We start from the raw sequence: 26074 nt of genomic DNA, 5'->3' as shown, positions 1-26074 counted from the left end.
CCCCATTGAAAAGCAATATTGACAAGGATAGCACCATGCAAATTTTAACCCTTGCTGTAGCTTATACATTTTTCTCCAGGTACACGTGACAGTAAAGATAAACAGTGCCTACTATTCAAAATTCTGAATGCATTATTTATTTTATTTGTCATTACGCAAAATTTCGAAAATGAGAATAAAAAATCTTGAAACAAAAAACCACAATGTCTTCTATAAAATTAATGAATTGTATACTTCCAGTGTGCTTACCCTAATTTGCTGAGGCAGTGCACTCAAGCCAAACTCTGAAATTTTAAGATTCCCGTTTGCATCCAAAAGCAGGTTTTCTGGCTGCAAAGGCCATGAATGGAAAAATTCATATTAGAACATCTTACTACACAATTTGTATCCCTTGTAAATTCATTCCAAGTGGAGAAATGGAGGTGATACAGATGCACAAAATTGAATTTGGTAAATGATGGAATATCAAACCGGTCTGAGGTTTACCTTCAAGTTTCGATGGTAAACACCCCTACTATGGCAATAATCCAATGCATTAATAAGTTGCTGAAAGTATTTCCTTGCTTCAGCTTCCTTCAATCTCCCATGACTAGTCTAACAATTCAAAGAAATACATTCAGAAAGGAGATGTTTTAAAAACAGTGGATGTTTAGGCTGTTACAAAAACAAATCCAAATAATACAGTCCGCATATATTTCATTTTTGTAGGAAGATTATCAAGATATGGAAAACCGTTTAACTATCATTATTGACAATTGAACAGGAAACCAAAGAAATTACAAATTTTTCAACCTGTATATAACAAGACTTGTTAGTTACTTACAATTTTTTCAAGAAGCTCGCCTCCAGCAACCATCTCCATCACAATATAAATCTTCGTCTTACTGGCCATCACCTATGACAATCAAAAGATTGTTACAAAGTTCAGGAAAACAAGGCAGATGATAATATTGCAACGTCTTTCTTAGATGTAAATTGCATTTCCAGACACTGCTGCAGTCCCAATCTCACCTCCCACATATTCAACAGAGCTCTAGAGAGAGATCAAAAGATCCTCAGCTTGAAGATACAACTAATACAATGGGATGGCATGGCATTTCCTACGTTTCATTAATACAGGTCATTCCCTCCATCCAGATTCCAGGGTCTTCTCCTTTTTTGGCCTTTTGTGGCCTCTGGGACCTTATGTACATTCCAGTGGAATGCAATCTATCACCCCTTTTTGACTCACTCCTCTATGCATTTGAATATGTATATTTAATTTTATTTCTACTCAATTGGTTCTCAATTTTAGGATTTTTTAGATGCGGTATGAGATCCTACCCATTCTGTTACATCCGCACATAAAACAATTTACTTGAATCACAAAACAGTAAATTGCAACTTCACCATTATAGAAGACAGCCTTAATTCAAAGAAATGAACGGATCTATTCATCAGGAAAAATTACAATTAGGAAATTATTTTAGTAAACTACAGCCATTTAAAGAATGCCAACCTAAATTATATATATTCTGCCATCTTGCAACAAATGCAATGTTGGATGGCATTAAATATAGCAAATTGGGCAAGAGCACTGGGCCAACTTATCCTAAAGAAAGTACTGATCACTCCTAATGGGGTGATGGCAGCTGCCATTTCCCCATCATTTTCACATATTCCCTTTCATTTAATGTGCATTGCTCATCTTAAATGTAATAATCATAGTCCTGATAAATAGAATTCATAAATAATTTTGAATTTTGAGCATCTTAGATACTATACGTCCTGCCACATACACATGTTACTACAATGACTTGTAATAGAAGATAATAAGATATGTTACAATATCCTAAGACACATGAAACATGGAAACAGACAGCCCATGGAAAGCCAGTCCCCCAAAACAAGGAAACGTAGTATTGAAACATACAAAAAATATAATAAATATAAATATTTCAAAGAAAGTATTCATTATCTTGCAAATTTGATAAAAACGATGAAGAAAATAAGAATGCTACACCTAAATGACAATTTAGCAGGAAACCCATGTCTATATTAACATTCACTAAATTATTGCATTATGCTATTACATATTCATCTCATCTTCATCTTCATCAACAAAAACAGAACAGGATGCAAGTTCAACAGTGGATCATGGAATGGAAGAAGTGTTTCTAGTTTCATCAATATTTAGTGGAGCAAGAGAGAGGTCAAAGTTAGAGGATTTGAGATCCAAATCCCAATATTTATGAGACCTATTGCCGCAAAATCTAGCAGTCTAGTGCAAAGCCTCACTAGGCAACCTAGGTCTTAGGGAAACAAAAAAATCAGCCACCACTGTCACGTCAGTGGCCTTTCCCTGTTGTTTTGTAGTCGGATGTTATCCCCAAAATAAAGGCCTCCCTGGTAAGGCTTAGAAGATAGATGATCTAGGGTTACTAAGGCAAATGATTCTCTACTGATCTTGCCAACAATATCACCTAGAAAGATCTTCAATAAAGGAAGGCTCAGGGGTAATAAGAGCTTAATGCTTATAGAAGGTACTGGCAAAGCGTTGAAGGCCAGGAGAGGATTTACAAATGTTCAAGTACACTTTCAACCAACCCCAACAAACTAAGAAAAGGCTGTTATAAGTTAGGGCTTCAATGATAGGTAGATTTATAGCATGCAAAACCATATAACAGCCAAGAAATAGCCTACAAATGATAAAATCAGCAAAGGCTTGAAGGCTATAAGGGAGGTAAGCAAGGAATAGGTCAACAAGAAGTTTTTAATTGCTGAAAATGCACAAAACACCAGCATAAACCTATGAAGTCAGCCCTAATTTTGATAGTAAAGTATGCCATAAATGATAGATTTTGATTTTAAACATTAATAAATGTAATTCCTATGTAAAGGACAATAACGTATAGGTCTAAAAATGCTATTAAACGCAGAATTTGATCAAATCCTAACCCTAGCTACCATGAAAAGGAGAAAAGAGAGAACTTTAAAGCAATCAACACAACTAGACTAGTGCCTTTATCCAATTGGACAATGGAGTCAATTAGGTCAAGGTCAAGGTAGGAGGACCTTGGATGAAGGGTGGAAGACATTTTGCTTCCCTTAAAAACCCTAGTGACTTCTTTCATATGAGATTTAAGGTCAAAAGATGAATGAAAACAAGTTCCTTTGATGGATTGTTGAATGAAAAACTTTGCATAAATATGTAAAAACAAGAGTTCATAAAAGATCTTCCATTTTTTAATATGACACAAGATAAACCTTAATTTCATAAATTACATGCAAAATGGAATAAAATAGCATTAAACTTACACTATTCAAGTGGGAATCATGTCATCAATCCACAAGATAGTCTATTCATGCAATAAATATCCTCCCCAGGACAATTCACACTCTGCTTAGCCATTGCGTACAAGAGAAAAAGAGAAATCACTAGTCTGCACTCTCTCAAGATAAGAGAAATGAGTGTGTGTGATGATGATCCAAAGGAAAGTGACTTCCCTCTATTTATATGAGGGCAACCAAGTCACTTTTCCTTAATTTACAATAAAACACCCTAAAAATTTTGCTTAAAGTGCTCAACAAGGCTAATAGGTCACAAGACGACATAAAGATAGCTTTACAAATCGATAAATCATAATGGAAAGTCATAAATCCCGCACATGTGGGAGGAAAAGCTCTCCAACATGATGCCATCCTCCATAAATAGGTATCTCCATCAAACAAAGTGATAAGGTGGGTCCAAGAGTGCTCCTCACTCCAAGGGACATCATCAAAATGAATGGTGCATCTTCAAGTAACACCTCCTCATCTAAGACATCATCATCAAGAAGGCTTATGTCATCCTCCTAAGGCATGCATGGGTGATGTGTGTTGATTTGTGTAGCTTGGAAGGTACTCCAAGCCCTACGGTTCAAGGTTTGGAGGACAAACCGCCACAAGGGCGGCTTGTGGGCTTGGAACCCAAGTATGGGGTTTTGACACTCATCGTGTTTTGGGGCAAAACCATGATGGATTCACGACATGTGATGGAAACAAAAAAATCAGCCACCACTGTCACGTCAGTGGCCTTTCCCTGTTGTTTTGTAGTCGGATGTTATCCCCAAAAGAAAGGCCTCCCTGGTAAGGCTTAGAAGATAGATGATCTAGGGTTACTAAGGCAAATGATTCTCTACTAATCTTGCCAACAATATCATCTAGAAAGATCTTCAATAAAGGAAGGATCAGGGATAATAAGAGCTTAATGCTTATAGAAGGTACTGGCAAAGCGTTGAAGGCCAGGAGAGGATTTACAAATGTTCAAGTACACTTTCAACCAACCCCAATAAACTAAGAAAAGGCTATTATAAGTTAGGGCTTCAATGATAGGTAGATTTATAGCATGCAAAACCATATAACAGCCAAGAAATAGCCTACAAACGATAAAATCAGCAAAGGCTTGAAGGCTATAAGGGAGGTAAGCAAGGAATAGGTCAACAAAAGTTTTTAATTGCTGAAAATGCACAAAACACCAGCATAAACCTATGAAGTCAGCCCTAATTTTGATAGTAAAGTATGCCATAAATGATAGATTTTGATTTTATAATAAATGTAATTCCTATGTAAAGGACAATAACATATAGGTCTAAAAATGCTATTAGACGCAGAATTTGATCAAATCCTAACCCTAGCTACCATGAAAAGGAGAAAAGAGAGAACTTTAAAGCAATCAACACAACTAGACTAGTGCCTTTATCCAATTGGACAATGGAGTCAATTAGGTCAAGGTCAAGGTAGGAGGACCTTGGATGAAGGGTGGAAGACATTTTGCTTCCCTTAAAAACCCTAGTGACTTCTTTCATATGAGATTTAAGGTCAAAAGATGAAAGAAAACAAGTTCCTTTGATGGATTGTTGAATGAAAAACTTTGCATAAATATGTAAAAAGTTAAAACAAGAGTTCATAAAAGATCTTCCATTTTTTAATATGACACAAGATAAACCTTAATTTCATAAATTACATGCAAAATGGAATAAAATAGCATTAAACTTACACTATTCAAGTGGGAATCATGTCATCAATCCACAAGATAGTCTATTCATGCAATAAATATCCTCCCCAGGACAATTCACACTCTGCTTAGCCATTGCGTACAAGAGAAAAAGTGAAATCACTAGTCTGCACTCTCTCAGGATAAGAGAAATGAGTGTGTGTGATGATGATCCAAAGGAAAGTGACTTCCCTCTATTTATATGAGGGCAACCAAGTCACTTTTCCTTAATTTACAATGAAAAGCCCTAAAAATTTTGCTTAAAGTGCTCAACAAGGCTAATAGGTCACAAGACGACCTAAAGATAGCTTTACAAATCGATAAATCATAATGGAAGGTCATAAATCCCGCACATGTGGGAGGAAAAGCTCTCCAACATGATGCCATCCTCCATAAATAGGTATCTCCATCAAACAAAGTGATAAAGTGGGTCCAAGAGTGCTCCTCACTCCAAGGGACATCATCAAAATGAATGGTGCATCTTCAAGTAACACCTCCTCATCTAAGACATCATCATCAAGAAGGCTTATGTCATCCTCCTAAGGCATGCATGGGTGATGTGTGTTGATTTGTGTAGCTTGGAAGGTACTCCAAGCCCTACGGTTCAAGGTTTGGAGGACAAACCGCCACAAGGGCGGCTTGTGGGCTTGGAACCCAAGTATGGGGTTTTGACACCCATCGTGTTTTGGGGCAAAACCATGATGGATTCACGACATGTGATGGATGAGGATGATAGTGCTCGGAAAGGCGATTACAACGCATTGAAAATCGTCCGAATCCAAGTTGTCGTTAGAGAGATATTAATTTTGTGAAGTTGGCAAATTAATTTGGTTGTCAAGTAGGCTGACTTGATGAGCCAATAAATGTGCCACTTCAAATGAGACGTTGACCCCTCTTGTTTGGTATAAATAAGAGGCGAATTGATGTTGTTTATGCATCCATTGTGTGGGCAATACTCTCAAAAAGGAAGCTCTGATTTTGGAGGCTAGCCGCAGCTAGACAAGGAGGCCGAGGAGCAGCATGAAGGAGCCCTAGAGACAGCGTGAGGGTCTGTGGTAGGCCGAGTGTTGTAGGGGCAGCGTACCTAGTTAAGGAGGTTATCTTGTGGCTTCTTAAGGGCTGTCTCCTAGGCCGAGATTGTTGGGCAGTCAACAAGGAAGAAGGGCAGACCAGCAAGGTAGGAGAAGGGCTAGTTTTGCCCTAGATCTGGGATCCGAACAGCTGAGAGGAAGCCGTGGACCTTGCTGGAGAAGCCGAGGAGCAGAGAGGCTGGTTTAGGCTGCGTGGAGGTAGATTGGGTGCAGAACTCTTGGAGGAGGGGCAGCGTATGCTGTTGTAGGTGGGCCGCAGGCCCTACCTTGTATTTGGAGGGCAGCGTGGAGCAGTTTAAGGGTTGTCTATGCCCAGAACAACAGCTAGGGGTGCCAGCATTCCTCCAAGAGCAGGCCGCAGCCAAGGAGAGTTGTTTTGGTGGTTGATTGGGGGCTATTACAGCAGATGAATGTGCCCTAACCAGTCACCAGGGTAACAGTAATTAACGCAGACCTGGACAGCACTGCAGATGAGTGTTGGATCCTAGTTTAGGATCAATTTTGGATCAGTTTGATAGGGAGCCTGTGGAAGTCAAAGGAGGGGCAGATCTTGTGATTAGATACCCTACACTAGTGACAGATTCCACAGTGATTGAGCAGCAGACTTGCAGCAGAAGATTGTTGTGCATTGGGTCAAAGTGTTGACCATTGCTTGGGTCAGTTTGTGGGCTGCTTGTAGGAGGCCTTAAGAGTTGTTTGGAGGAGCCCATGTGAACTGTTGGGAGGCCTACCAAGCAGCCAAGGTGACAGCAGACACATTAGATCGAGAGGCAAGAGGACAACAGCAAGGTATATTGCAGATGGACCCATGTATGATGGATTGATGGTGTCCTAGGTGAGGACACATTGAGGACTTGGTCTCTCATGGACAGTTGGATGGCAGCGTGAGAGAAGACCAAGTGTGAACGAAATTGGGCACTTATGGGCTGCTGGAGGACAGCGTGATAATGTCCAAGTTGGAGCCCGGTGAGGAACATCTTGATGGACAAAGGTAGTTGCGAGAGAGGTAGTGGTTGAGCTCAAGGGTTGACGAACCAGAGGAGCAGTTGTGGAGCCCGAGACTTGTGTGTGGAGAAGGACTTCTACAGCAGATGATGGGCAATCCTCCTAGCCTGCGTTCATTGTGGGAAATGGACATCTTGCAATGATAGGTGGCAGTGCTCTATGCCCTATGTTGGCCTTCATCAGAACAGCGCGGGAAGTTGAAGTCCCTGAGTAGCTAAGGAGCAGCAGTGGGTAGATCAAGAGTTGTTCACAAGTGGAGCTGTGAACAACTCGATAGGAGTCTCGATGTGTCATGGCCTTGATGGACAAAGGCACAACTAGAGAGCAGCTTGGATAGCCAAGATTCAGTGGCCAGATGGACTTGGAGCATTGATAGAGGGAGGAGTTACAGATCGGGAGCCGAAGGACAAGGCAAGTACAAGGTACGACCGAGAGGCGCTGAGAGAGCATGCGACAGCCAAATGGTCAAAGTATATTGTTGAGGGCAGATTGGTTGTCGATGGACTGACACCAAGCCCCAGTTTTGTACCTTGTACTGAGGGCCATTATCCCTAGTACAGGAGCCCTAGACTGTCGTATTATATGTTGTTAATATAACGAAGTTGGGTTGAAAAATTAAAAAGTTGTTTATGTTTTGTGCATGTGTGATTTACTGCTTTACATTTCCGTTGTGCAAAGTAGTTTATGGTTGAGATTCTTGGTTTGGTAGCGTCAGTGATTTTAAGACTCTAACCTAGACCCAAGGTCATGGAAATTCAACAATGTAGTAGCCCTAGGGCACAATGTGAGCCTCAAAAGGGAGTGCGCTAGCCCTCCCAAAGAATCTCCAGTGATCTCCATCCTCATTTGGTCTCCAGAACAAGGAAGCACCCATCATGTAGGTCTAACGCCAGCCTAGGGGCGTCCTCGGTCATTTGGGCACAGCATCAATCAAACTAACATCTTGACTTCTTGGCTCGGTGTTTCAGCATGTTGAGGTGAAGAAAGGGATATACAACCATGTGGAGGCTCCATAAGGCCCAATGCTCATCTCTAAAAGGGCCATGTTGGTGCTACAAAGCAATGTTGTGAACATCGTGATTGGGATAAAATCGGTGAGTGTCTGGAAATAAGAAAAAATCAGGAAAATCGGGAAAAAAATTGGTAAAAATTAGTAAAACATCAACAAAATTTAAAACATACAAAAATATTCAGTTTTTTCAATTTTTTTAGTATCTAAAGCATATACAACATAAAATAAATGAATTGACACATAAATATGAAAAGAAAACTGATATATAAGATGTGTAATATGTCTAGTGCTACATCACACATAACAATAAATCATGTCCTGAATCCTAGGTCCTAACTCAGCCTCAAAATATCAACAAAAAATATAATAATGTATCGCATATCATGAGTCATATACGATGAAATCAACCACTAAGTAACTAATGATTTCCATTTCCCCTTTTGTGAGAAAATGTAATAGCTTTCCCTCTAGATGAAGAAGGCCATGGGGTTGGCATTGAACTCTGATGTCCTCTAGAAGAACTAGGAGTCGGAGGAGGTAGACCACATCCTCTACTAGTGACCATCGTATGTGGTGTCACCTCCTTCTCCTCCTCTTATTGATTTTTAGGAGTCCTCTAGACTGATAATTGTTTCTTATGATTATATCTTGGATTTATCTTAGCTTACATTCAATGTTCACCATAAAACAGTTACACAGAGAACTTCAACCATAAAAACAATGTAAAGAAACAGCCACACAAGAACACGGATGTTTACCCTGGGAAAACCCACATGGGGAAAACCCAACAACCTTTTTCAATAAAGAAATCTTCAATTCAATAGAGACTCGAGAGACATCTTAGTCACTTACTAGGTCAAACCTGGTCCATCCTCCTACTCAAGTCAACTAGCTGTTGATTTGGGGTAGCATCGGATGTGCTCTAGCCACGAAAATTGATGGAGAGGCTAAATCACATGAGATCTCCAATACCCAGAAATGGTTTGGGCAGATTCTAAACAGTTTGGGAGATATTAAAATGATTAATATTTTTAATGGAGTCCCTAAGTCTAAACTTAGGGAAAATAAAATATTAATGTGAATTAATATAAAACTGTGTTAGAAGGGTCCAAAAGTCACGGATCAAGCCAGAGTTAATCTTAGCCGTTGATTAGGGACTTAAACTCGACCGTTGATTTGTCAACGAGAAAGTATAAGAGAAGGCTTGAGGGTCACTTGGAGGACACACTGAGGGAGACCAATCAGTTCAATTTCTGGAGCGAGGTTAGCTGAGAAATTTGAACTAGTGGTTTGGTGAGCAATTAGGAGGCAGCAAGTACGAAACAGAGAGAAGGGATCAGCCACTGATGACCAACGTTGAGGCAAGAGAGGCAGACGCAGGGCATTTCAGGCAGACGCAGAGGCAGCAGGAGACTGCGCAGTCACTAGAGGGCCTGCGTGGGTGACGCAGAGAGGCCCAGGGCTGATGTAGTCAAGCAGGGGCTGACGCAGAGCGTTTGGGAGCCATGTAGAGGTCAGCCAAGCTAACGCTGGGACTAGGAGAAGTGTTGGAGAATTTTTCTATCCGTGGCTAAGCTAGTTTGGCACCCTGTTGTACTGAACAATTGCTGGGTAATAAAATCCTCCCTTGTTGCACCGGTTTTCCCACATTGGGTTTTTCGGGGACTATTGTCCAAAATATCTATGTCAATGTGTTGATTCTTGTACATGTGTTTGTTTCTGTATTACGGTGTGATATCTGCAGCAGAATTTATTTTAATATTTATTGAAGGAATTTCTTAAATAACTTATTGAAGAATAAGTAGGAAAAGTAAATTAGAGGTTGCAGTGATAGAATTTTCACATGGTATCAGAGCGAGTAATCAGAGACAGGAAGGGAAAATCAGTTAAGGGTCGAGACCACGATGCAGAGGCATCCACGTCAGGGGACTCACACAGATTTTCAGAAGATTGCACAAAAGAAAGAGACTTCGATTTCTCTATGTTGGCTTCTACGCTGGAAGAAGAAATGGCTTGTATGACTAGTTCTGCATCATCAGAAGTGTGGTATATAGACAGTGGAGCCTCGTGGCATATGATAGGAATTAGGGAATGTTTCTCAGAATATCGAGAAGAGAAGATGAACTTTCAGATCACCATGGGGAACAAGGCAAAGTGTACTCCAATAGGGAAGGGTACCATAGTTTTTCAAACAGAATTGGGGGAACGGTTTTGTGCTACAAATGTGTTGCATGTACCAGGATTGGGAATGAACTTACTTTCTGTGTCGCAACTTCAAGGCAAGGGCTATGACGTCTACTTCATCAAGGGGAAGGTATACATCAAACACCCGAGTTGGAAAAAGAAAGTGCAGATCGGGATCAAAAGTAACAGGTTGTATAGATTACAACTAGAATCACCAATGGTACTAATAGGCAGTCATGGAGACAAGGATTGAATGAACTATGGCACAAAAGAATGGGTCATTTGCACCATGGAGCTTTGAGAATTCTCAGGAGCACTGTAATAGGAGTTCCAGATCCGAGTACGGAACAAGATGATGTATGCAGAGGATGCACTCTAGGAAAGTATGCCAACGCAGCATTTCCTAGGAGCAAACACAAGGCCAAGAGTGTACTAGGATTGATACACTCAGATATCTGCGGACCTATGTCCGTCAAAGCTCTCAGTGGTGCCGAGTATTTCCTTACTTCATTGATGAACACTCAAGGAAAACTTGGATTTATTTTCTGAAAACCAAGGACAAGGTTTTCTGTCGATTCAAAGAGTTCAAGGCTCTGGTGGAGAATCTGACTGGGAAGAAAATAAAAGTTTTGCACAGACAATGGTGGAGAGTATGTCAATAAGGACTTCACTGATTTTTGTGCTAAGGAGGGCATCAAAAGAGAGTGGACAGCTCCCTACAATCCAAAGCAGAATGGAGTAGCATACAGAAAGAACAGGACTATCATAGAAGTAACTAGGGCCATGATGTATAATCAAGACATGCCGAAATTCCTATGGGCGGAAGCATGCAACATAGCAGTCTATGTTCAGAACAGGACTCCTCATCGGGCAGTGGGCAAGATTACTCCAGAGAAAGTTTTCACAAGGAAGACACTTGAAGTCAGTGATTTCAGGATATTTGGGAATTTAGCATATTGTTGCATACCAGAGGAAAAGAGGAAGAAGTTGGATCAATCTGCGGAAAAGGGATATCTGGTGGGATATAGCGAGAATGCTAAGGCATACAAAATCTACCTTCCAAGGAGTAGCAAGGTAGTAGTTCGACGTGATGTAAAGTTCATGGAGGACAAGGCTTTCAGAAAATCTCGTAAGATGCCTTCCGAGGAGCATTCAAAAGAGGAGCCATTGGTTAAGCCTCTTCAACCAACGAAAGTAAAAAATTCTTCCTCAGGTTAGGAAGATTCTCAGGATGAGGAAGAGGAGCTAACAGAAGCACCTGCTGGCAGAGGAAGAACTAGCAAGGAACTTTGTCAGATTCTGCGAGATGCAAAGGACTTCATCGGTGTGCCAACAAACAATAAGAGGGAGCGAAAACAGCCAAATAGATATCAGGCATTAGTAGCTTAGGATGGGGAGCCTGCCAGTTTCAAGGAGGCAGCTCAACATTAGGTTTGGCTAGACGCGATGGTAGAGGAGTACAACTCTATAATGGTGAATGATGTCTGGGAGGTAGTGCCAAAGCCTCAAGACAGATCAGTGGTAGGTTCGAGATGGATCCACAAGATCAAATACGCTGCAAACAACAGTGTTGAGAAATACAAGGCCAGGTTTGTGGCTAAGGGGTATGCCCAAAAGGAAGGGATTGACTACGAGGAGACCTTTGCCCCAGTAGTCAGGTATACGTCTATTAGGACCGTGATATCTCTTGCAGCTCAGATGGGATGGGAGATTCATCAGATGGATGTCAAAACGACTTTTCTGAACAGGGTAATAGAAGAAGAGGTATACATTGAACAACCAAAGGGCTTTGAGACACATGAGAAGAATTCTCATGTATGCAGGTTGAAGAAAGCCTTGTATGGGCTAAAACAGGCACCTAGATCATTGTGTGGTCGAAGCGATGGCTACTTGCAGAAGATGGGATTTGTCAAGAGTGACGCAAATCCAAATCTTTACTCTCCAGTTGTAGAGAATGAGCCGCTAATCTTAGTATTGTATGTGGATGATCTCTTTTTGACAAGATCATCCAAGCTCATCGGGGACTACAAGAAGAATCTAGCCACAGAATTCGATATGAAGGATTTGGGACGAATGCATTATTTCCTAGGGTTGGAAGTTTGGCAGCAAAAGGGAGAGATCTTCCTTGGGCAAGGGAGATATGCTACAAAAATCCTGAAGAGATTCAAGATGGAGGACTGTAGACCCATGGCTACTCCAATGATCACCAACTGGAAGAAGATTGATGCATCAGAAGACAAGGATGTTGATCCCACCTTATACAGGTAGCTCATAGGGTCCCTGATGTATCTGGTCAATACCAGGCCAGACATTTGCTACGTTGTCAACACCCTCAGTCAGTTCATGGTGGAACTGAAGAGGGCACACTAGGCAGCAGCCAAACATGTTCTCAGGTATTTACAGGGAACAATTGATTATGGACTCTTGTACACCAGGAGTAAGGATATCAAATTGAGTGGATTTACTGATGCAGATTGGGCAGGAAGTTCAGTGGATCAGAAAAGTACCTCTGGGTACTGTTTCAACATTAGATCAAGAATGACCTCCTGGTGCAGTAGGAAACAGAAGTCCGTGGCTCTGAGTTCATCTGAGGCAGAATATATGGCGGCAAGCACAGCTTCGTGTGAGGCCATATGGCTTAGAAAACTGCTTGTGAACCTATTCAGAAGGAATATGGAGGCGACCAGGATCATGTGCAATAATCAGAGTTGCATCAAGCTCTCTAAGAATCCAGTGTTTCATGATAGGTTGAAGCATATTGATATCCGGTGTCACTTTGTCAAGGACTGTGTCCAACGAGGAGCTGTACAGTTGAGCTACACTCCTACAAGAGAACAGGTGGCGGACATCCTCACCAAGGCTCTTGGAAGGACAAAGTTTGACTACTTCAGGAAAAAGATGGGGATGGTAAAGAACTCGTTTCAGTAGCAAAAATGGGAGTGATAACAGCACGGATGCAGAGGGAGTTGCAATGCAGATGTAGTGTTGGGAGAAAGGACCAGCAGCAGCACGGATGCAGAGGGAGTTGTCGTACAAATGCAACAGTGGCAGTAGCAGAGCCATGGGCAACAATACAGGATGCAGCAGTGCAGAGGATGTTGGGCAGGGAGGCTTAGCATCAGCACAAGGACCGATGTCAGATGATGAGGGTGATACTTAGTGAGGAGTATTACTAGAGCACAGTCCTCGCTAAGAGGGATTGTTGATTTGGGGTAGCATCAGATGTGCTCTAGCCATGAAAATTGGTGGAGAGGCTAAAGCACATGAGATCTCCAATACCCAGAAATGGTTTGGGCAGATTCTAAACAGTTTGGGAGATATTAAAATAATTAATATTTTTAATGGAGTTCCTAAGTCTAAACTTAGGTAAAATAAAATATTAATGTGAATTAATATAAAATTGTGTTAGAAGGGTCCAAAAGTCATGGATCAAGCCAGAGTTAATCTTAGCCATTGATTAGGGACTTAATCTCAGTCGTTGATTTGTCAACGAGAAAAGTATAAGAGAAGGCTTGAGGGTCACTTGGAGGACACACTGAGGGAGACCAGTCAGTTCAATTTCTGGAGTAGGGTTAGCTGAGAAATTCGAACTAGTGGTCTGGTGAGCAGTCAAGAGGCAGCAAGTACGGAACAGAGTGAACGGATCAACCACTGGTGACCAACGCTGAGGCAGGAGAGGCAGACGCAGGGCATTTCAGGTAGACGCAAAGGCAACAAGAGACTACGCATTCACTAGAGGGCCTGCGTGGGTGATGCAGAGAGGCCTAGGGCTAACGTAGAGTGTCTAGGAGCCACGCAAAGGTCAGCCAAGCTAACGTTGGGACTAGGAGAAGTGTTGGAGAATTTTTCTCTCTGTGGGTAAGCTAGTTTGGCACCCTGTTGAACTGAAGAATTGTTGAATAATAAAATCCTCCCTTGCTGCACTGATTTTCCCACATTGGGTTTTTCCGGGGACTATTGTCCAAAATATCTGTGTCAATGTGTTGATTATTGTACATGTGTTTGTTTCTATATTACGGTGTGATATCTGCAGCAGAATTTATTTTAATGTTTATTGAAGGAATTTCATAAATAACTTACTGAAGAATAAGAAGGAAAAGTAAATCAGAGGTTGCAGTGATAGAATTTTCACACTGGCCACAGATCGCTGACCTTGCCTCAGGAACACTTCGCTAGCTCAAAAAATGCACTTTGCTGACCTTAGGGAAGGCCTTTTTCGCTACCTCAGAATAGGCCCTTCTGCCTCAGAATCTTGCCTTAGGAATTCGCTTCTTTCGTCCTTCACATGCCCAAACATAAGATCATTGCTCAAAATATAAGCTCAACTTTTGCCTCAGGAGTCCGAACTTCTTTTACAGAATTGAATTGTCTCTTTGAGGGAGGTCGAATGCCTCATTTATATAGTAATCTAGCTCTCTGAATGGGTGCATCTTACACTAGGGCTAACTTGAACAATTTAGGAGGGCGACTTGACTCTGAGGAGGCCAACTTCTTTTGGAGCCAAAAATTTGAATTTTACAAATTCAAACATTTTTCTTTTGAAAGTCCAAAAGGGACATGACTCAAAAATATTTTTCTTTTTGTTTCTAGCATGAAGAATCATGCTTACAAATACATTAATGACTCGAATACACATTATGAAAACCGATCATATTTACAAAATTCAAAACTCCTCCACTCTCTCCTCTGCAGCTGCTACCTCTTCCTCTAACCAATCAAGGGTCGATTCCATGACAGGCATCTCGTCCTCAACCCTCCATACAGCAGTGGTGTCAATCCCATCCAATGAGATGGCCTCCACATCAGGTGTCTTCTAAAGTTGCCTCACCCAAAATCAGAGATTGTAGTAGACGTAGACCATGTCGTTAAAGGTGTTGGGACTCCAACATGTATGTGTCATAAATTATAAATTAATAATTATAAAAATTATAAATTATAAATTTTATTATATAATGAATTCAAAAAAACTAATTTATTACTAGCAATTTTTTCACGGTATTTTGGCGATTTTTACGATTTATCGTGATTTTTTCATTTGGAAAAAATCGTCGATTTTATCAGGCATTAAAATCGTCCTCCCAAAAAAATCACAAATAGGCGATAAAATTGCAATGTCCGCAACACTGCTACAAAGTCATAAATGCTCCCACGATTGGGCTAGATGTCCTACTCAATGTGCTGGAAAGGTGTCAAGCCATCGCTCAAGTGTTGAATTTTTTAGCTATGGTCGGTCTTCATAATTCATATTTTAGCCCTTGAAAAATATATGTAATGAAAAATGTAAGACATGTCCTTAATGTCATTTTCAAAAGAAGGATTTTGAATTTTTAAAAGTTGAACTTTTTGCTCCAAATGACAAGTCAACCCTCCAAAAGATGAAATCGGCCTCACCCCTTTAGAGACAGAAATTCTCACTACTTGGATGACTATATAAAATCATTTCGTCCTCCTCCTCAAGCAAGTAATTTGAGGCAGGAAATAAGACGAATCTGAGGAAGATTATTAGACAAATCTGAGGAAGATTAGTAGACGAATCTGAGGCCGAGTAAGGACAAATCAAAAGCAGAGTTTCTAGGCTTACTAAAGTAGCAAGACCGAGATTCTTGGGCGCTGAAGTAGGCCGAATATCGGCCCTAGCAGATCAGACCATGCCGAATTGTTTGGGCAGCAGATTGACTTGTCTAGAGGGCAGTTTGACCAAGTGTGACCAAGGCTATGCTCTAGTCTGTTTGACTTGAAGAATTAGAAGTATCTTTGTTGAACTAAATAATTTCTCTAAGGAAAAGGTTGTTGGGTTTTCCCCCATGTGGGCTTTCCCAAGGTAAAATTCTTGCATCTCTTGTTTGGCTATTTCTTTACGATCCTAATGGCATTTTGTTTCTACTATTGAGATCTTTTGTGTAATTGCTTTATGATGAATGTGAACTCAAGAAAGATTAATATAAGAAATCATAAGAAGTAATTATCAGATTAAGAGATCTTTCAAAAATCAACATGGTATCAGAGCGTGGGTATGAGAGCAGCCTTGAAGAAGTCTGTTTGTTCCTCTAGGGTTTGTTCTAGCCCTAGAAATCCTCGATTGTTTATGAAAAAGGAAGGAGTATATAAGATTTGTCTCTTTGTCTATTCCTCTGTGATCAAATTTGAGATCTCAGGTCTAAATTTTGTTGAAAAACCGAAGCTTGTGTCAAGGGACCGAATTGCCTCAATCTAGTTTCAAAAGGACGAAAGGCCTCAGGGCTGATCTCATGAAGGTTGAGAAGGCCTCATGATGCCCTCAAGAAGGCCAGAAGGCCTCCATTTATCATCCACAGAGACAAAGCAGCCCCAGATGCAAAAACCACCAAGGTCATAGAGCTGAAGCTTAGAGTACTGGCTTTATACATTGATGTCTCATGATGTGAATTCGTGCTCAAAGGCTAAGCTCATTCTTTTAATACAATAATTAAAAAGGGCATTCTTAAAGAGGTTGAGAACCTCTATTCTATGATCAGACGGAATCCTAATCTTATGAAGACTGGCCAAAATATCTCATGAAGAAACCTCAATATAGGACAAAGCTAGAAGGAAGAAGCACGAAGCCCTAAAGTTTTGAAGGTCTCAATCCATTTGTTAAAGATCCAAAGTACCTCAGTGCCACAATATATAGAAAGCTCAACAAAGTTGTTCTTTGTTGTAGCTTGTTCGCAAAAAGTTCTCAGAAAGAGAGTATTAACTAATTGTATTGCTAAATTCAGAAGGTCGGAAAAACCTCAGACCAAGTCACATAATCAGAATAAAGAAAGATTGCTTCATTCTAAGAAGTATTGTTATTATTCGAAACTCTAATCAAAAGTCAAGAAATTCAATATGCAATCATAATCTAAGGATGCTTGCGCTGGAATATATTCTTTGCACATCAATGAAATGAAGAGTGAGATCATTGTCCTTCCATTGATAGAGCAAGTTCAAGTACCCTGACATAACAATTGAAGCGACAATTACCTTATTGATAAACTTGTTACATAGGCGGAGGTATGAAAACTTGATTGCACATTAACTTCCACACATGTTTTTGGATACACGGTTATGTTACATGAGGATTTGAAAAATTGTCCCATCTATGTAAAGAAAAATTTGCACATGACAAGATTTGATGTCCTAAATAAGGATGTTGCATATTTTTATCCAGGAAGAAGTTATAAACCAAAATGGTTATTTGAAGTTTCTAGAATCGTGGCTAATTCACAGTTCGATGAAATAAGAGACAGTTTATTTGTTGGTATGTCCATGAGATCTAAGGCAAAGATGGTTCCAAAGAACGAATGTGTTTTTATAGCTAACATTGATATATTGATTGTTGAAGGTATTGAGAAAGCGTGTATGACCAAGTTGTAAGTATGTTCATGTTTCCACAACATGTTGAATGGAGTTTGATATATGAGTAAAAGAATATAATATTGTGTCTTGTTTGATAGTCGATGTATTGAGCACAGAGGTGTGTTGTAGTAAGAAGGCACATTTGTATTCAGTTCTGTCTTGCAAAATGGTCTGATATAGAGTTGTCAGTGAAAGAGATTGTTGCTAAGGATTGACAGCCTCATAATATGTATGATGAGAAAAGTTGTTTTGAGAAGCCTAAGTGTATATGCCATTAGGGTTTTGGAAGCATTTTGAACTAGGGTTTGATTCTTTTGGAGAGAAAACTTCTCAGATTATTGCTCAGCCTAGACAAAGTGTGTTTCATACTCTTGTGTTGAGATCGTGTGGCATCCTAAAGTATGATGGATAGAAGATTTTGTACAAACCTGTGTAGGAATATCTCTTTTCGTTGTAATGCAAGAAGCAATGTGTTGTACTCCTATCTTTGTAAAGGCGCTTGAGTGCCTTACATTATAACTTCATTTGTTGAGATATGTTAATAACGGTAGGGTGTCATTGCTTGACCCTTGCTATTGTTGTACTTGATGTTGGAGAAAATGTAACTAGGTTCAGTCTTCATAAATGTAATTTTGATATTTGTACTTATTCAAGAAAAGAGAAATTATTTTTGTATTATTTGTCAATGAGTTTCTTGCTCATTGAAAATAGGTTAAGCACATTTTGAAGTGCTTCTAGAGAGTCAAAGTCAAAATGTAATTATGAAAAGACCCTTTGAGGGCATGTTACATCATGTAAGTCATCATACAAGGTCAAGGAAATAACTCCAAGCATGGTCAAATCCTCTCCTAGCACCAACGAAGTCTACAAGCAGCAAAAACGATGAATAAATGTTGAAATATAATGCAACTGCAAGTCGGCTTTAGGGACAGTCATGTCGGCTTCAAGGAGGAGGGACAGACCTCTATAAATAGAGGTTGTCCACTCCTCATTTGGACACACAATCATATCTCTGAAATCCGCAAGCAAGGAGGACAAAGTAAGACGAAGAAAAGGTGAGAAAGAGGGCTACAAGGGTAGCGAAGAAAGAAGGTGAAACAGCGAAGAAGAAAAGACTGTCTTTAGGGCATACACACAGTCACACATGTGAAGAAGTAAGGGCTGCCTGCGGCTACAACTATAGTAAGGTGCAGGTCATTATATCTCACAATTTTTGGGTACAAATTAGGCCTACAAGGCCTCTCTCATCAGTAAGAAAAGGAGGTAGAGCCAGCAAGAATAGAAGGATTGTTCTAGGGTTCTTGCTGTCCACACATGCAAGGATTTCAAAGGTAAGTTGTTACAGATTGACAGCAGTTTAAAGGCAACACTTTGAAGGGTATCATTTGGATGTAGAGAAAGGTCTACAAGGTCTCCAAGATAAGCAAAGAAGGACCTCCTTATAGCGAAGAAGAGGAGCCCTAATATTCTAGGGTTTACTAACCTAGAAGACAAAAGTACTGGAAGACAAAGTGTCGGAAGAAGAGCTGGAAGATGTGCCAGAAGTGACAGTGCAGAAAGAGGAAGGATTTGACTCATGCTTGGAGGACATCCTAGTCAAGGGTCTAGGGTTTGGCAGTTGTTCAAATAAGAAACTTCAATAAGAGAAAACTTACAAAGGGTTTCCCTCTCGAGAGTGGAGAGGGTTTGTCCCTAGCAAAGAGCCAAATTTGTGTTCTTGTTACTTTTGTTTTGGTAGCAGTTTGATGAAGCACACACATATGTACTAATAAGAAGAAGAAGTATAAGCTAACTAAGAAAAAGTAAAAAGACTTCACAAATTGTTATCAAGTCTTAGAGAATCATCACAACACTACTTTGCCCTAGATTCTCTAACATGGTATCAGAGGGGTTTGACACATCAAGGAAAGGGCAACTCAAGAACACTCAAGCATCAAGCCTAGAAGTCTCAACCACTTCAAGGACAAGAAGGGTCTACAATCCATCATTCATCAAGGAGGTCTACAAAGCTAGAAGGAGAGCCTTATATAAAGATACCTACAACGAAGAGCAGATCAACATCAAGCTACAAGTCTTCAAGCACACCTCATCACCAAGCAAGTCCACTTGGAGAAGACAACTAGAAGGACACCAAGATCCAGGGAAGACAAACCATCAAGCTTTCAAGGAGGAAGCAAATCCATCAAATCTCAAAATATATCAATTAAGTACATGACCCCTTTTGAATATACATCAAATTCTCTTTGCAAGGAAAGCAATAAATTGGTAGGCACCAATAACTTTCTTGCATGGAAGAAGAGGATTGATCTACTTCTCAAGGAGAATGAGCTCCTAGAATATGTCAAGGGGAACATCACTGTCCCTGCTAAGAAACAGACTCAAGCCTTAGCCAAGTACAATAAGGATGAGACAAGAGCTCAAAGGATTCTGATAGAATCAATCAAGGACTCTCTCATTCCCTATGTCTCCAAGTTTGAGACATCAAAAGAAATTTATGATAAGCTAGTAGAGCTATTCGCGGTATCCACCACCGAAGAAGTATTATCTATGAGGAATGAATTATACAAGATGAAGATAACAAAGGAAGGAATAGCTCCCTACTTCATGAAAATCTCTGAGATGAGAGATCAACTTCAAGAGCTTGGGGAAGTCATGTCTGATAGAGAGATGACAACTGTTGTACTCAATGCTCTACCTGAGGAGTGGGGAAACTTCACATCAAGCATTTATGCCAAGAAGGAAGCAACCACTCTCAGTGATATGTGGTCTCTATGTAGAACAAAGGAGACTAGACTTAAGGCGAAAGAAGATGTGGGATCAAAGGAGCAAGCATTTGCTACCATGGCCAAAAGAAAGGGTAAATTTGGCAAGTTTGGTCCACAAAGAACAAACAACAAAGACATGTCCAAGATCCAATGTTTTGGATGCCAAGAATATGGACACTACAAAAGGAATTGTCCCAAGCTTAAGAAGGACAACAACAACAAGAGAAAGAGAGAAGAAGCTCATATAACTCAAGAGGTGGAAGAGGAAGGAAAGAAGCAAAAGAAGGAAGATCCTCCAAATCTCTACTATCACTAGGTCAAACTCTTTCCTTATAGACTTCTTTCAAAGTTTTGAGTATAGGAGCATGTAGGAATAAATTAAATTGCATGGCTAGAATTACTCTCTAGAATCTAGCAACATGATGTACATGGAGTTCTAGACATTCATATAGATGTAGCATTTATGAGAAGAAGAAAAATGCACAAGTAGAAATATATTCTAGAATATAGGAGCATGGCAAATATATCTCAAAGATATTCATGTAGAAGGAGCATACCTAGAATAGGACCTCATATATGATGGAAGAAAACTTGATCATGACAAGAATCTTAGAAGACCTAAATCATCAAAGGTAGGAAACATTTGCAAGGCAAGGATCATTAAGATCCTATGATGGAATCTTCAAGAGAAGGTTCGTGAACTAAGGCAAATGTCTCATTGGGAATCCCACTCATGGGATTCAAGAAAAGGGATGATATGCAGGCAGGCTAAGATGAAGCAAGAAGGGCTACACCAAAGAATGATCAAGGAGGATCAAGATGAGGTATGTATGCATCAAAGTTTAAGTCATGTCATCATTTGTATATTATTGAGTCATGGGTATAGTTCTATAACATGATCAAGCATGAAAGGATCTCTTTCACCAAGAACATGCTCGAAGGCATGTACCACGATGCAATGAAGGTCAACAAAAGAACATGCTCACATAAGGAGCATAAGATTGTTGACTAAGAAGCAAGAAGAAATGCTGACAAGTCCAGAAAGCAAGGGATGAAGGAATGCTTCCACAAGAAGCATTAGGTGGTTGACCGATCTATCTGAGAAGAAGCAAATGAAGAAAGAGATCAAGCATGTGAAGAACACCATGATCACCGAGAATCACTATCTGACAAAATGCCTTGAAAGATATCTCCTGAAAGAAGGCAAGATAACTTTGATGAAGGAAGAAAGGACCCTTGACACCTATGAAGGCCTTGGAGATATAAAAGGTGCAGATAACTGATTCTACTCTATGAATATGTCGTGATGAAGAAGCCATCCAACAAAAGGAAAAGCAATGTTGAAGCAATATCAAGATGAAGTCATGATGGGCTTCTAGGTCAAAACATATAATCGAGCAAGTACGATGGAGCATCCATGAGGAATGCATTCTGAAGCGTGGACAAGATGACAAAGGAGTAGCCAAGATGACAAGAAGAACCTAATAGTCACTTTCCACGAAGCAATGACATGACTAACCAAGAAGGAAATTGATGGATGGATGGTGCCCTACCGAGAAGAAGTTCGATCGAAAACTTTATGACATCAAGAAAGGAAGGAGATCATGTAGCTAAAGGACACACGAAGAAGAAGTTGTTGATGAAGGAAAGAGTCCCCAGTTAAGAGGGAGCTCTGACAAGACCTTGATCAAAAGGGAGCCTTGAATCACCCCTGATTACAAAGGAGTGACAAATTGTGTTTTCCATTTCATGGGTCATGCACGAAACCAAGACTAAACAGTCGTAAGTCTAGATGAAGGCCGTGAATGGAAATGTAAAACCAAGATGGACACAGCATTCTTGTCTTCATTTGGGAAGAAAGAATGGGAGGATTAGGTAATTATCTGGCATCTGATACTCTTTAAGGATGTGTTGGACATCCAAGACAAGAGTAGGCAAGAGGGTCGATATTCTTTGAGGGTTGGGAAGCCAAGATAAGAATAATCCTAGAAGGTCATACTCAAGAACACCCGGGTGGGTATGTACCTTGAGAGACAATGATGAAGGTGTTTATAAATCATTGGTCTCACCAGCATTGTAGCTCATGGTCTCATAAAGAGATGGAGTTGTTAGTCAAGGCCTTGCACTATGACAATGCTGATGAACATGATGCTATAACATATGGATTGCTAACCCCGTTTCTCTTATGTGAATTCTTCAAGATAGAAAATTGCCAAACAGCTTGTAATGTTGTATGAATACATCCCTAGTTAAGAGGGAGCGTTGGAGAAAATGTAGCTAGGTTTGGTCTTCATAAATGTAATTTTGATATTTGTACTTATTCAAGAAAAGAGAAATTATTTTTGTATTATTTGTCAATGAATTTCTTGCTCATTGAAAATAGGTTAAGCACATTTTGAAGTGCTTCTAGAGAGTCAAAGTCAAAATGTAATTATGAAAAGACCCTTTCAGGGCATGTTACATCATGCAAGTGATCATACAAGGTCAGGGAAATAACTCCAAGGATGGTCAAATCCTCTCCTAGCACCAACGAAGTCTAAAAGCAGCAAAAACGATGAATAAATGTTGAAATATAATGCAACTGCAAGTCGGCTTTAGGGACAGTCATGTCGGCTTCAAGAAGGAGGGACAGACCTCTATAAATAGAGGTTGTCCACTCCTCATTTGGACACATAATCATATCTCTGAAATCCGCAAGCAAGGAGGACAAAGTAAGACGAAGAAATGGTGAGAAAGAGGGCTACAAGGGCAGCGAAGAAGAAAAAACAGTCTTTAGGGCATACACACAGTCACACGTGCGAAGAAGTAAGGGCTGCCTGCAGCTACAACTATAGTAAGGTGCAGGTCATTATATCTCACAATTTTCGGGTACAAATTAGGCCTACAAGGCCTCTCATCAGCGAGAAAAGGAGGTAGAGCCAGCAAGAATAGAAGGATTGTTCTAGGGTTCTTGTTGTCCACACATGCGAGGATTTCAAAGGTAAGTTGTTATAGATTGACAGCAGTTTAAAGGCGGCACTTTGAAGGGTATCATTTGGATGTAGAGAAAGGTCTACAAGGTCTCCAAGATAAGCAAAGAAGGACCTCCTTATAGTGAAGAAGAGGAGCCCTAATATTCTAGGGTTTACTAACCTAGAAGACAAAAGTACTGGAAGACAAAGTGCTGGAAGATGTACCGGAAGTAACAGTGCAGAAAGAGGAAGGATTTGACTCATGCTTGGAGGACATCCTAGTCAAGGGTCTAAGGTTTGGAAATTGTTCAAATAAGAAGCTTCAATAAGAAAAAACTTACAAAGGGTTTCCCTCTCAAGAGTGGAGAGGGTTTGTCCCTGGCAAAGAGCCAAATTTGTGTTCTTGTTATTTTGTTTTGGTAGCAGTTTGATGAAGCACACACATATGCACTAATAAGAAGAAAAAGAAGTATAAGCTAACTAAGAAAAAGTAAAAAGACTTCACAAATTGTTATCAAGTCTCAGAGAATCATCACAACACTACTTTGCCCTAGATTCTCTAACACTTGAGATATGATCATGAAAATTGCTCCAAGAACAGAGGGAGATGAGAAAAAGATCTTGTGCTAAGAACCATTCTTGGGAGATTTGATATTCCTAGGGTTGCTAAACCCTAGACAAATCTTGAAGGATATGTTTTTACTAAAAGAAGAAAACCCAACTCATGCAAGGAAGGAATGACATCATGTTGATGATGAGGACGAGATTGATTATAAATTTACAAGATGGATAGAAGAAGGGTAAGATCAAGAGGGAGCTAACATTTCCCTATAATTCTCAAAAGGTAAGTAACTTATATCTCTCTTCCTTAATTATTATTGTTATTGTTTTACTATTAGTTAGCTCTTGTCATTACTTCCTTTGCTTGGTTATAATTGTTGTTCTATGGCCTCCTAGTGAGGATTGTAGGTACATAGTGAAGTTTGCCAAGGTTCTAGCAGCAGATGGAAGTAGTGGAAGAACAAAGCAACGTTGTGACAAGAGGACTCTCCCAGAATCGGTGATTTGTGTTAAGAGATATTGTACTATATGAGATTCGAGCTTAGAAGGAGCAGGAAGATCAGCAAGTTTGAAGTATACCTTGATTTTGCTGAGAGAAAGTCAATGATGACTTCCAAATAGATCTACAAAATATAGCATGCAGGAGATAACAGCATAGAGCGAGATTTGAGACTAGAGAGTTCTCACAGAAAGAGGGAGAGGTTCATGAAAAGACATTTGCTCCAGCTAACAGGTACAATTCTATTAGAATTATTGTTTCTTTTGTTATGGAATTACATCAGATGGATGTAGAGGCCATTTTTCTCCATGAAGAAATTGAGGAAGAAGTGTACATGGAACCACCTCAAGGCTTTGAGGGTCATGAAGGAGTCTCTTGCTTGCAAATAGAAGATTGTACCTCAGACTTGGATTGATGGATCAAGGTTGATCCTATATGATTTGTTTCTGACAGAAGTAGAAGGCCTCATGTGTCAAAGAGAGCCTTGTTTTAGCTTCAAAGGAAGTTGACCTTTGTGTTCGAGATAAAGGACCTGCATTACCTTCTTGATGAAAAGAAGCATACTATTGAGATCCTCAGAGAGTTTTGGGATGATGGACTGTAATTGGAATTGTCAGGCTAGATAGTTAATATGCTACAATAACTATAAAGTTGCAGTGGTAGAAGGAGCAGTCAGGATTGCCACAACAGGATCTGTTTCAGAAAGAGCACCCAGTTAGGGTAACTGGAAAGTATCTGATCAACTTATGATTGATCCAAGGAATGTGGCTCAACATGTGTTGAAGTACCAACATGGTATAGTCGATTATGGCACAGCCAGTTATGGATTGAGATATGTCTCAAATATTGAATTACAGCTGCAGGGACACACAGATTCAGATTGGGCAGAAGACAGAAAGAGTTAATCAGGATATTACTTCAGTTTGGGCTCCATTATGATTTCTTAGATGACCAGGAAGCAAACATCTATCGCATTCAGTAATGCAGAGGCAAAGTATTTTGCAGCTTAGTTGGAAAGTTGAGAAGCAATATGGCTTCAGAAACTACTTGTAGGATTGTTTGATCAAGTGAAGGTAATGACCATGATGACCAGTCAAAGCACAGTGAGATCTAGTATCGAGACATGGTACAGAAGGAAGCAGTGTTGCTCCAGTACTATTCTACAATCAAGCAGATTACTAACAAAGTCTGTCCTAGGATGAAGTCTATATACTTTGAGGACAAGTTGTAATGCCCCCATTTTCAATTTCTCTTATGATGTAGTCAGGATGGACTTTCAGGGTTGGTGGCAAACAGTGTACAGGAATGAGATTACATCATCAAAGGGCCTGAAGTGTTTTGGAGGAGTTTTTATAGGTCTTCTTACCCACCACCAGTGGGTGACCCCATAGGAGAATTTTTCTCTTATATTTGTCTTCAATTGGCAACCAGCAGCCACCAATGTAGCCGATATATTGTGCCAATTGATCTCCGCTCCTTGAGCCAGTCATATGTCCCCTCACCCATCTGTCGAGAGTGTATGTTTGAGGTTGGGCCATCCAATCCTAAAGGTATGTTTTTCATTGTGCAATCGGGTGCTTATGCTTGTTTTTCCTTGGGCACTTTGGACATGGATTACTGGGTGAATTGGAAA

The 26074-nt window shown here is 40.1% G+C and overlaps 1 protein-coding gene across 2 annotated transcripts in view; it reads right to left on the bottom strand.

Moving 5' to 3' along the window:
• LOC149152817 (CBL-interacting protein kinase 23-like) overlaps positions 1 to 26074 on the bottom strand; it is a 346757-nt gene that overhangs the window by 155730 nt on the left and 164953 nt on the right. For both annotated transcript variants that reach the window (XM_089440398.1, XM_089440397.1), the window contains exons 3-5: positions 824 to 895; positions 487 to 594; positions 250 to 330 (exon numbers count right to left, since the gene is read on the bottom strand). In XM_089440398.1, the coding sequence (XP_089296524.1) occupies positions 250 to 330; positions 487 to 594; positions 824 to 895 (261 nt within the window). The remainder of the gene's footprint in view (positions 1 to 249; positions 331 to 486; positions 595 to 823; positions 896 to 26074) is intronic.

This window comes from Pinus tabuliformis, chromosome 9, assembly GCF_031772625.1.
Source record: "Pinus tabuliformis cultivar Carrire ecotype Pingquan chromosome 9, CPIR1, whole genome shotgun sequence".
Lineage (NCBI taxonomy): Eukaryota > Viridiplantae > Streptophyta > Pinopsida > Pinales > Pinaceae > Pinus > Pinus tabuliformis.
Note: the sequence above shows the minus strand (reverse complement) of the source record. Positions and strands in the feature narration are given on the sequence as shown.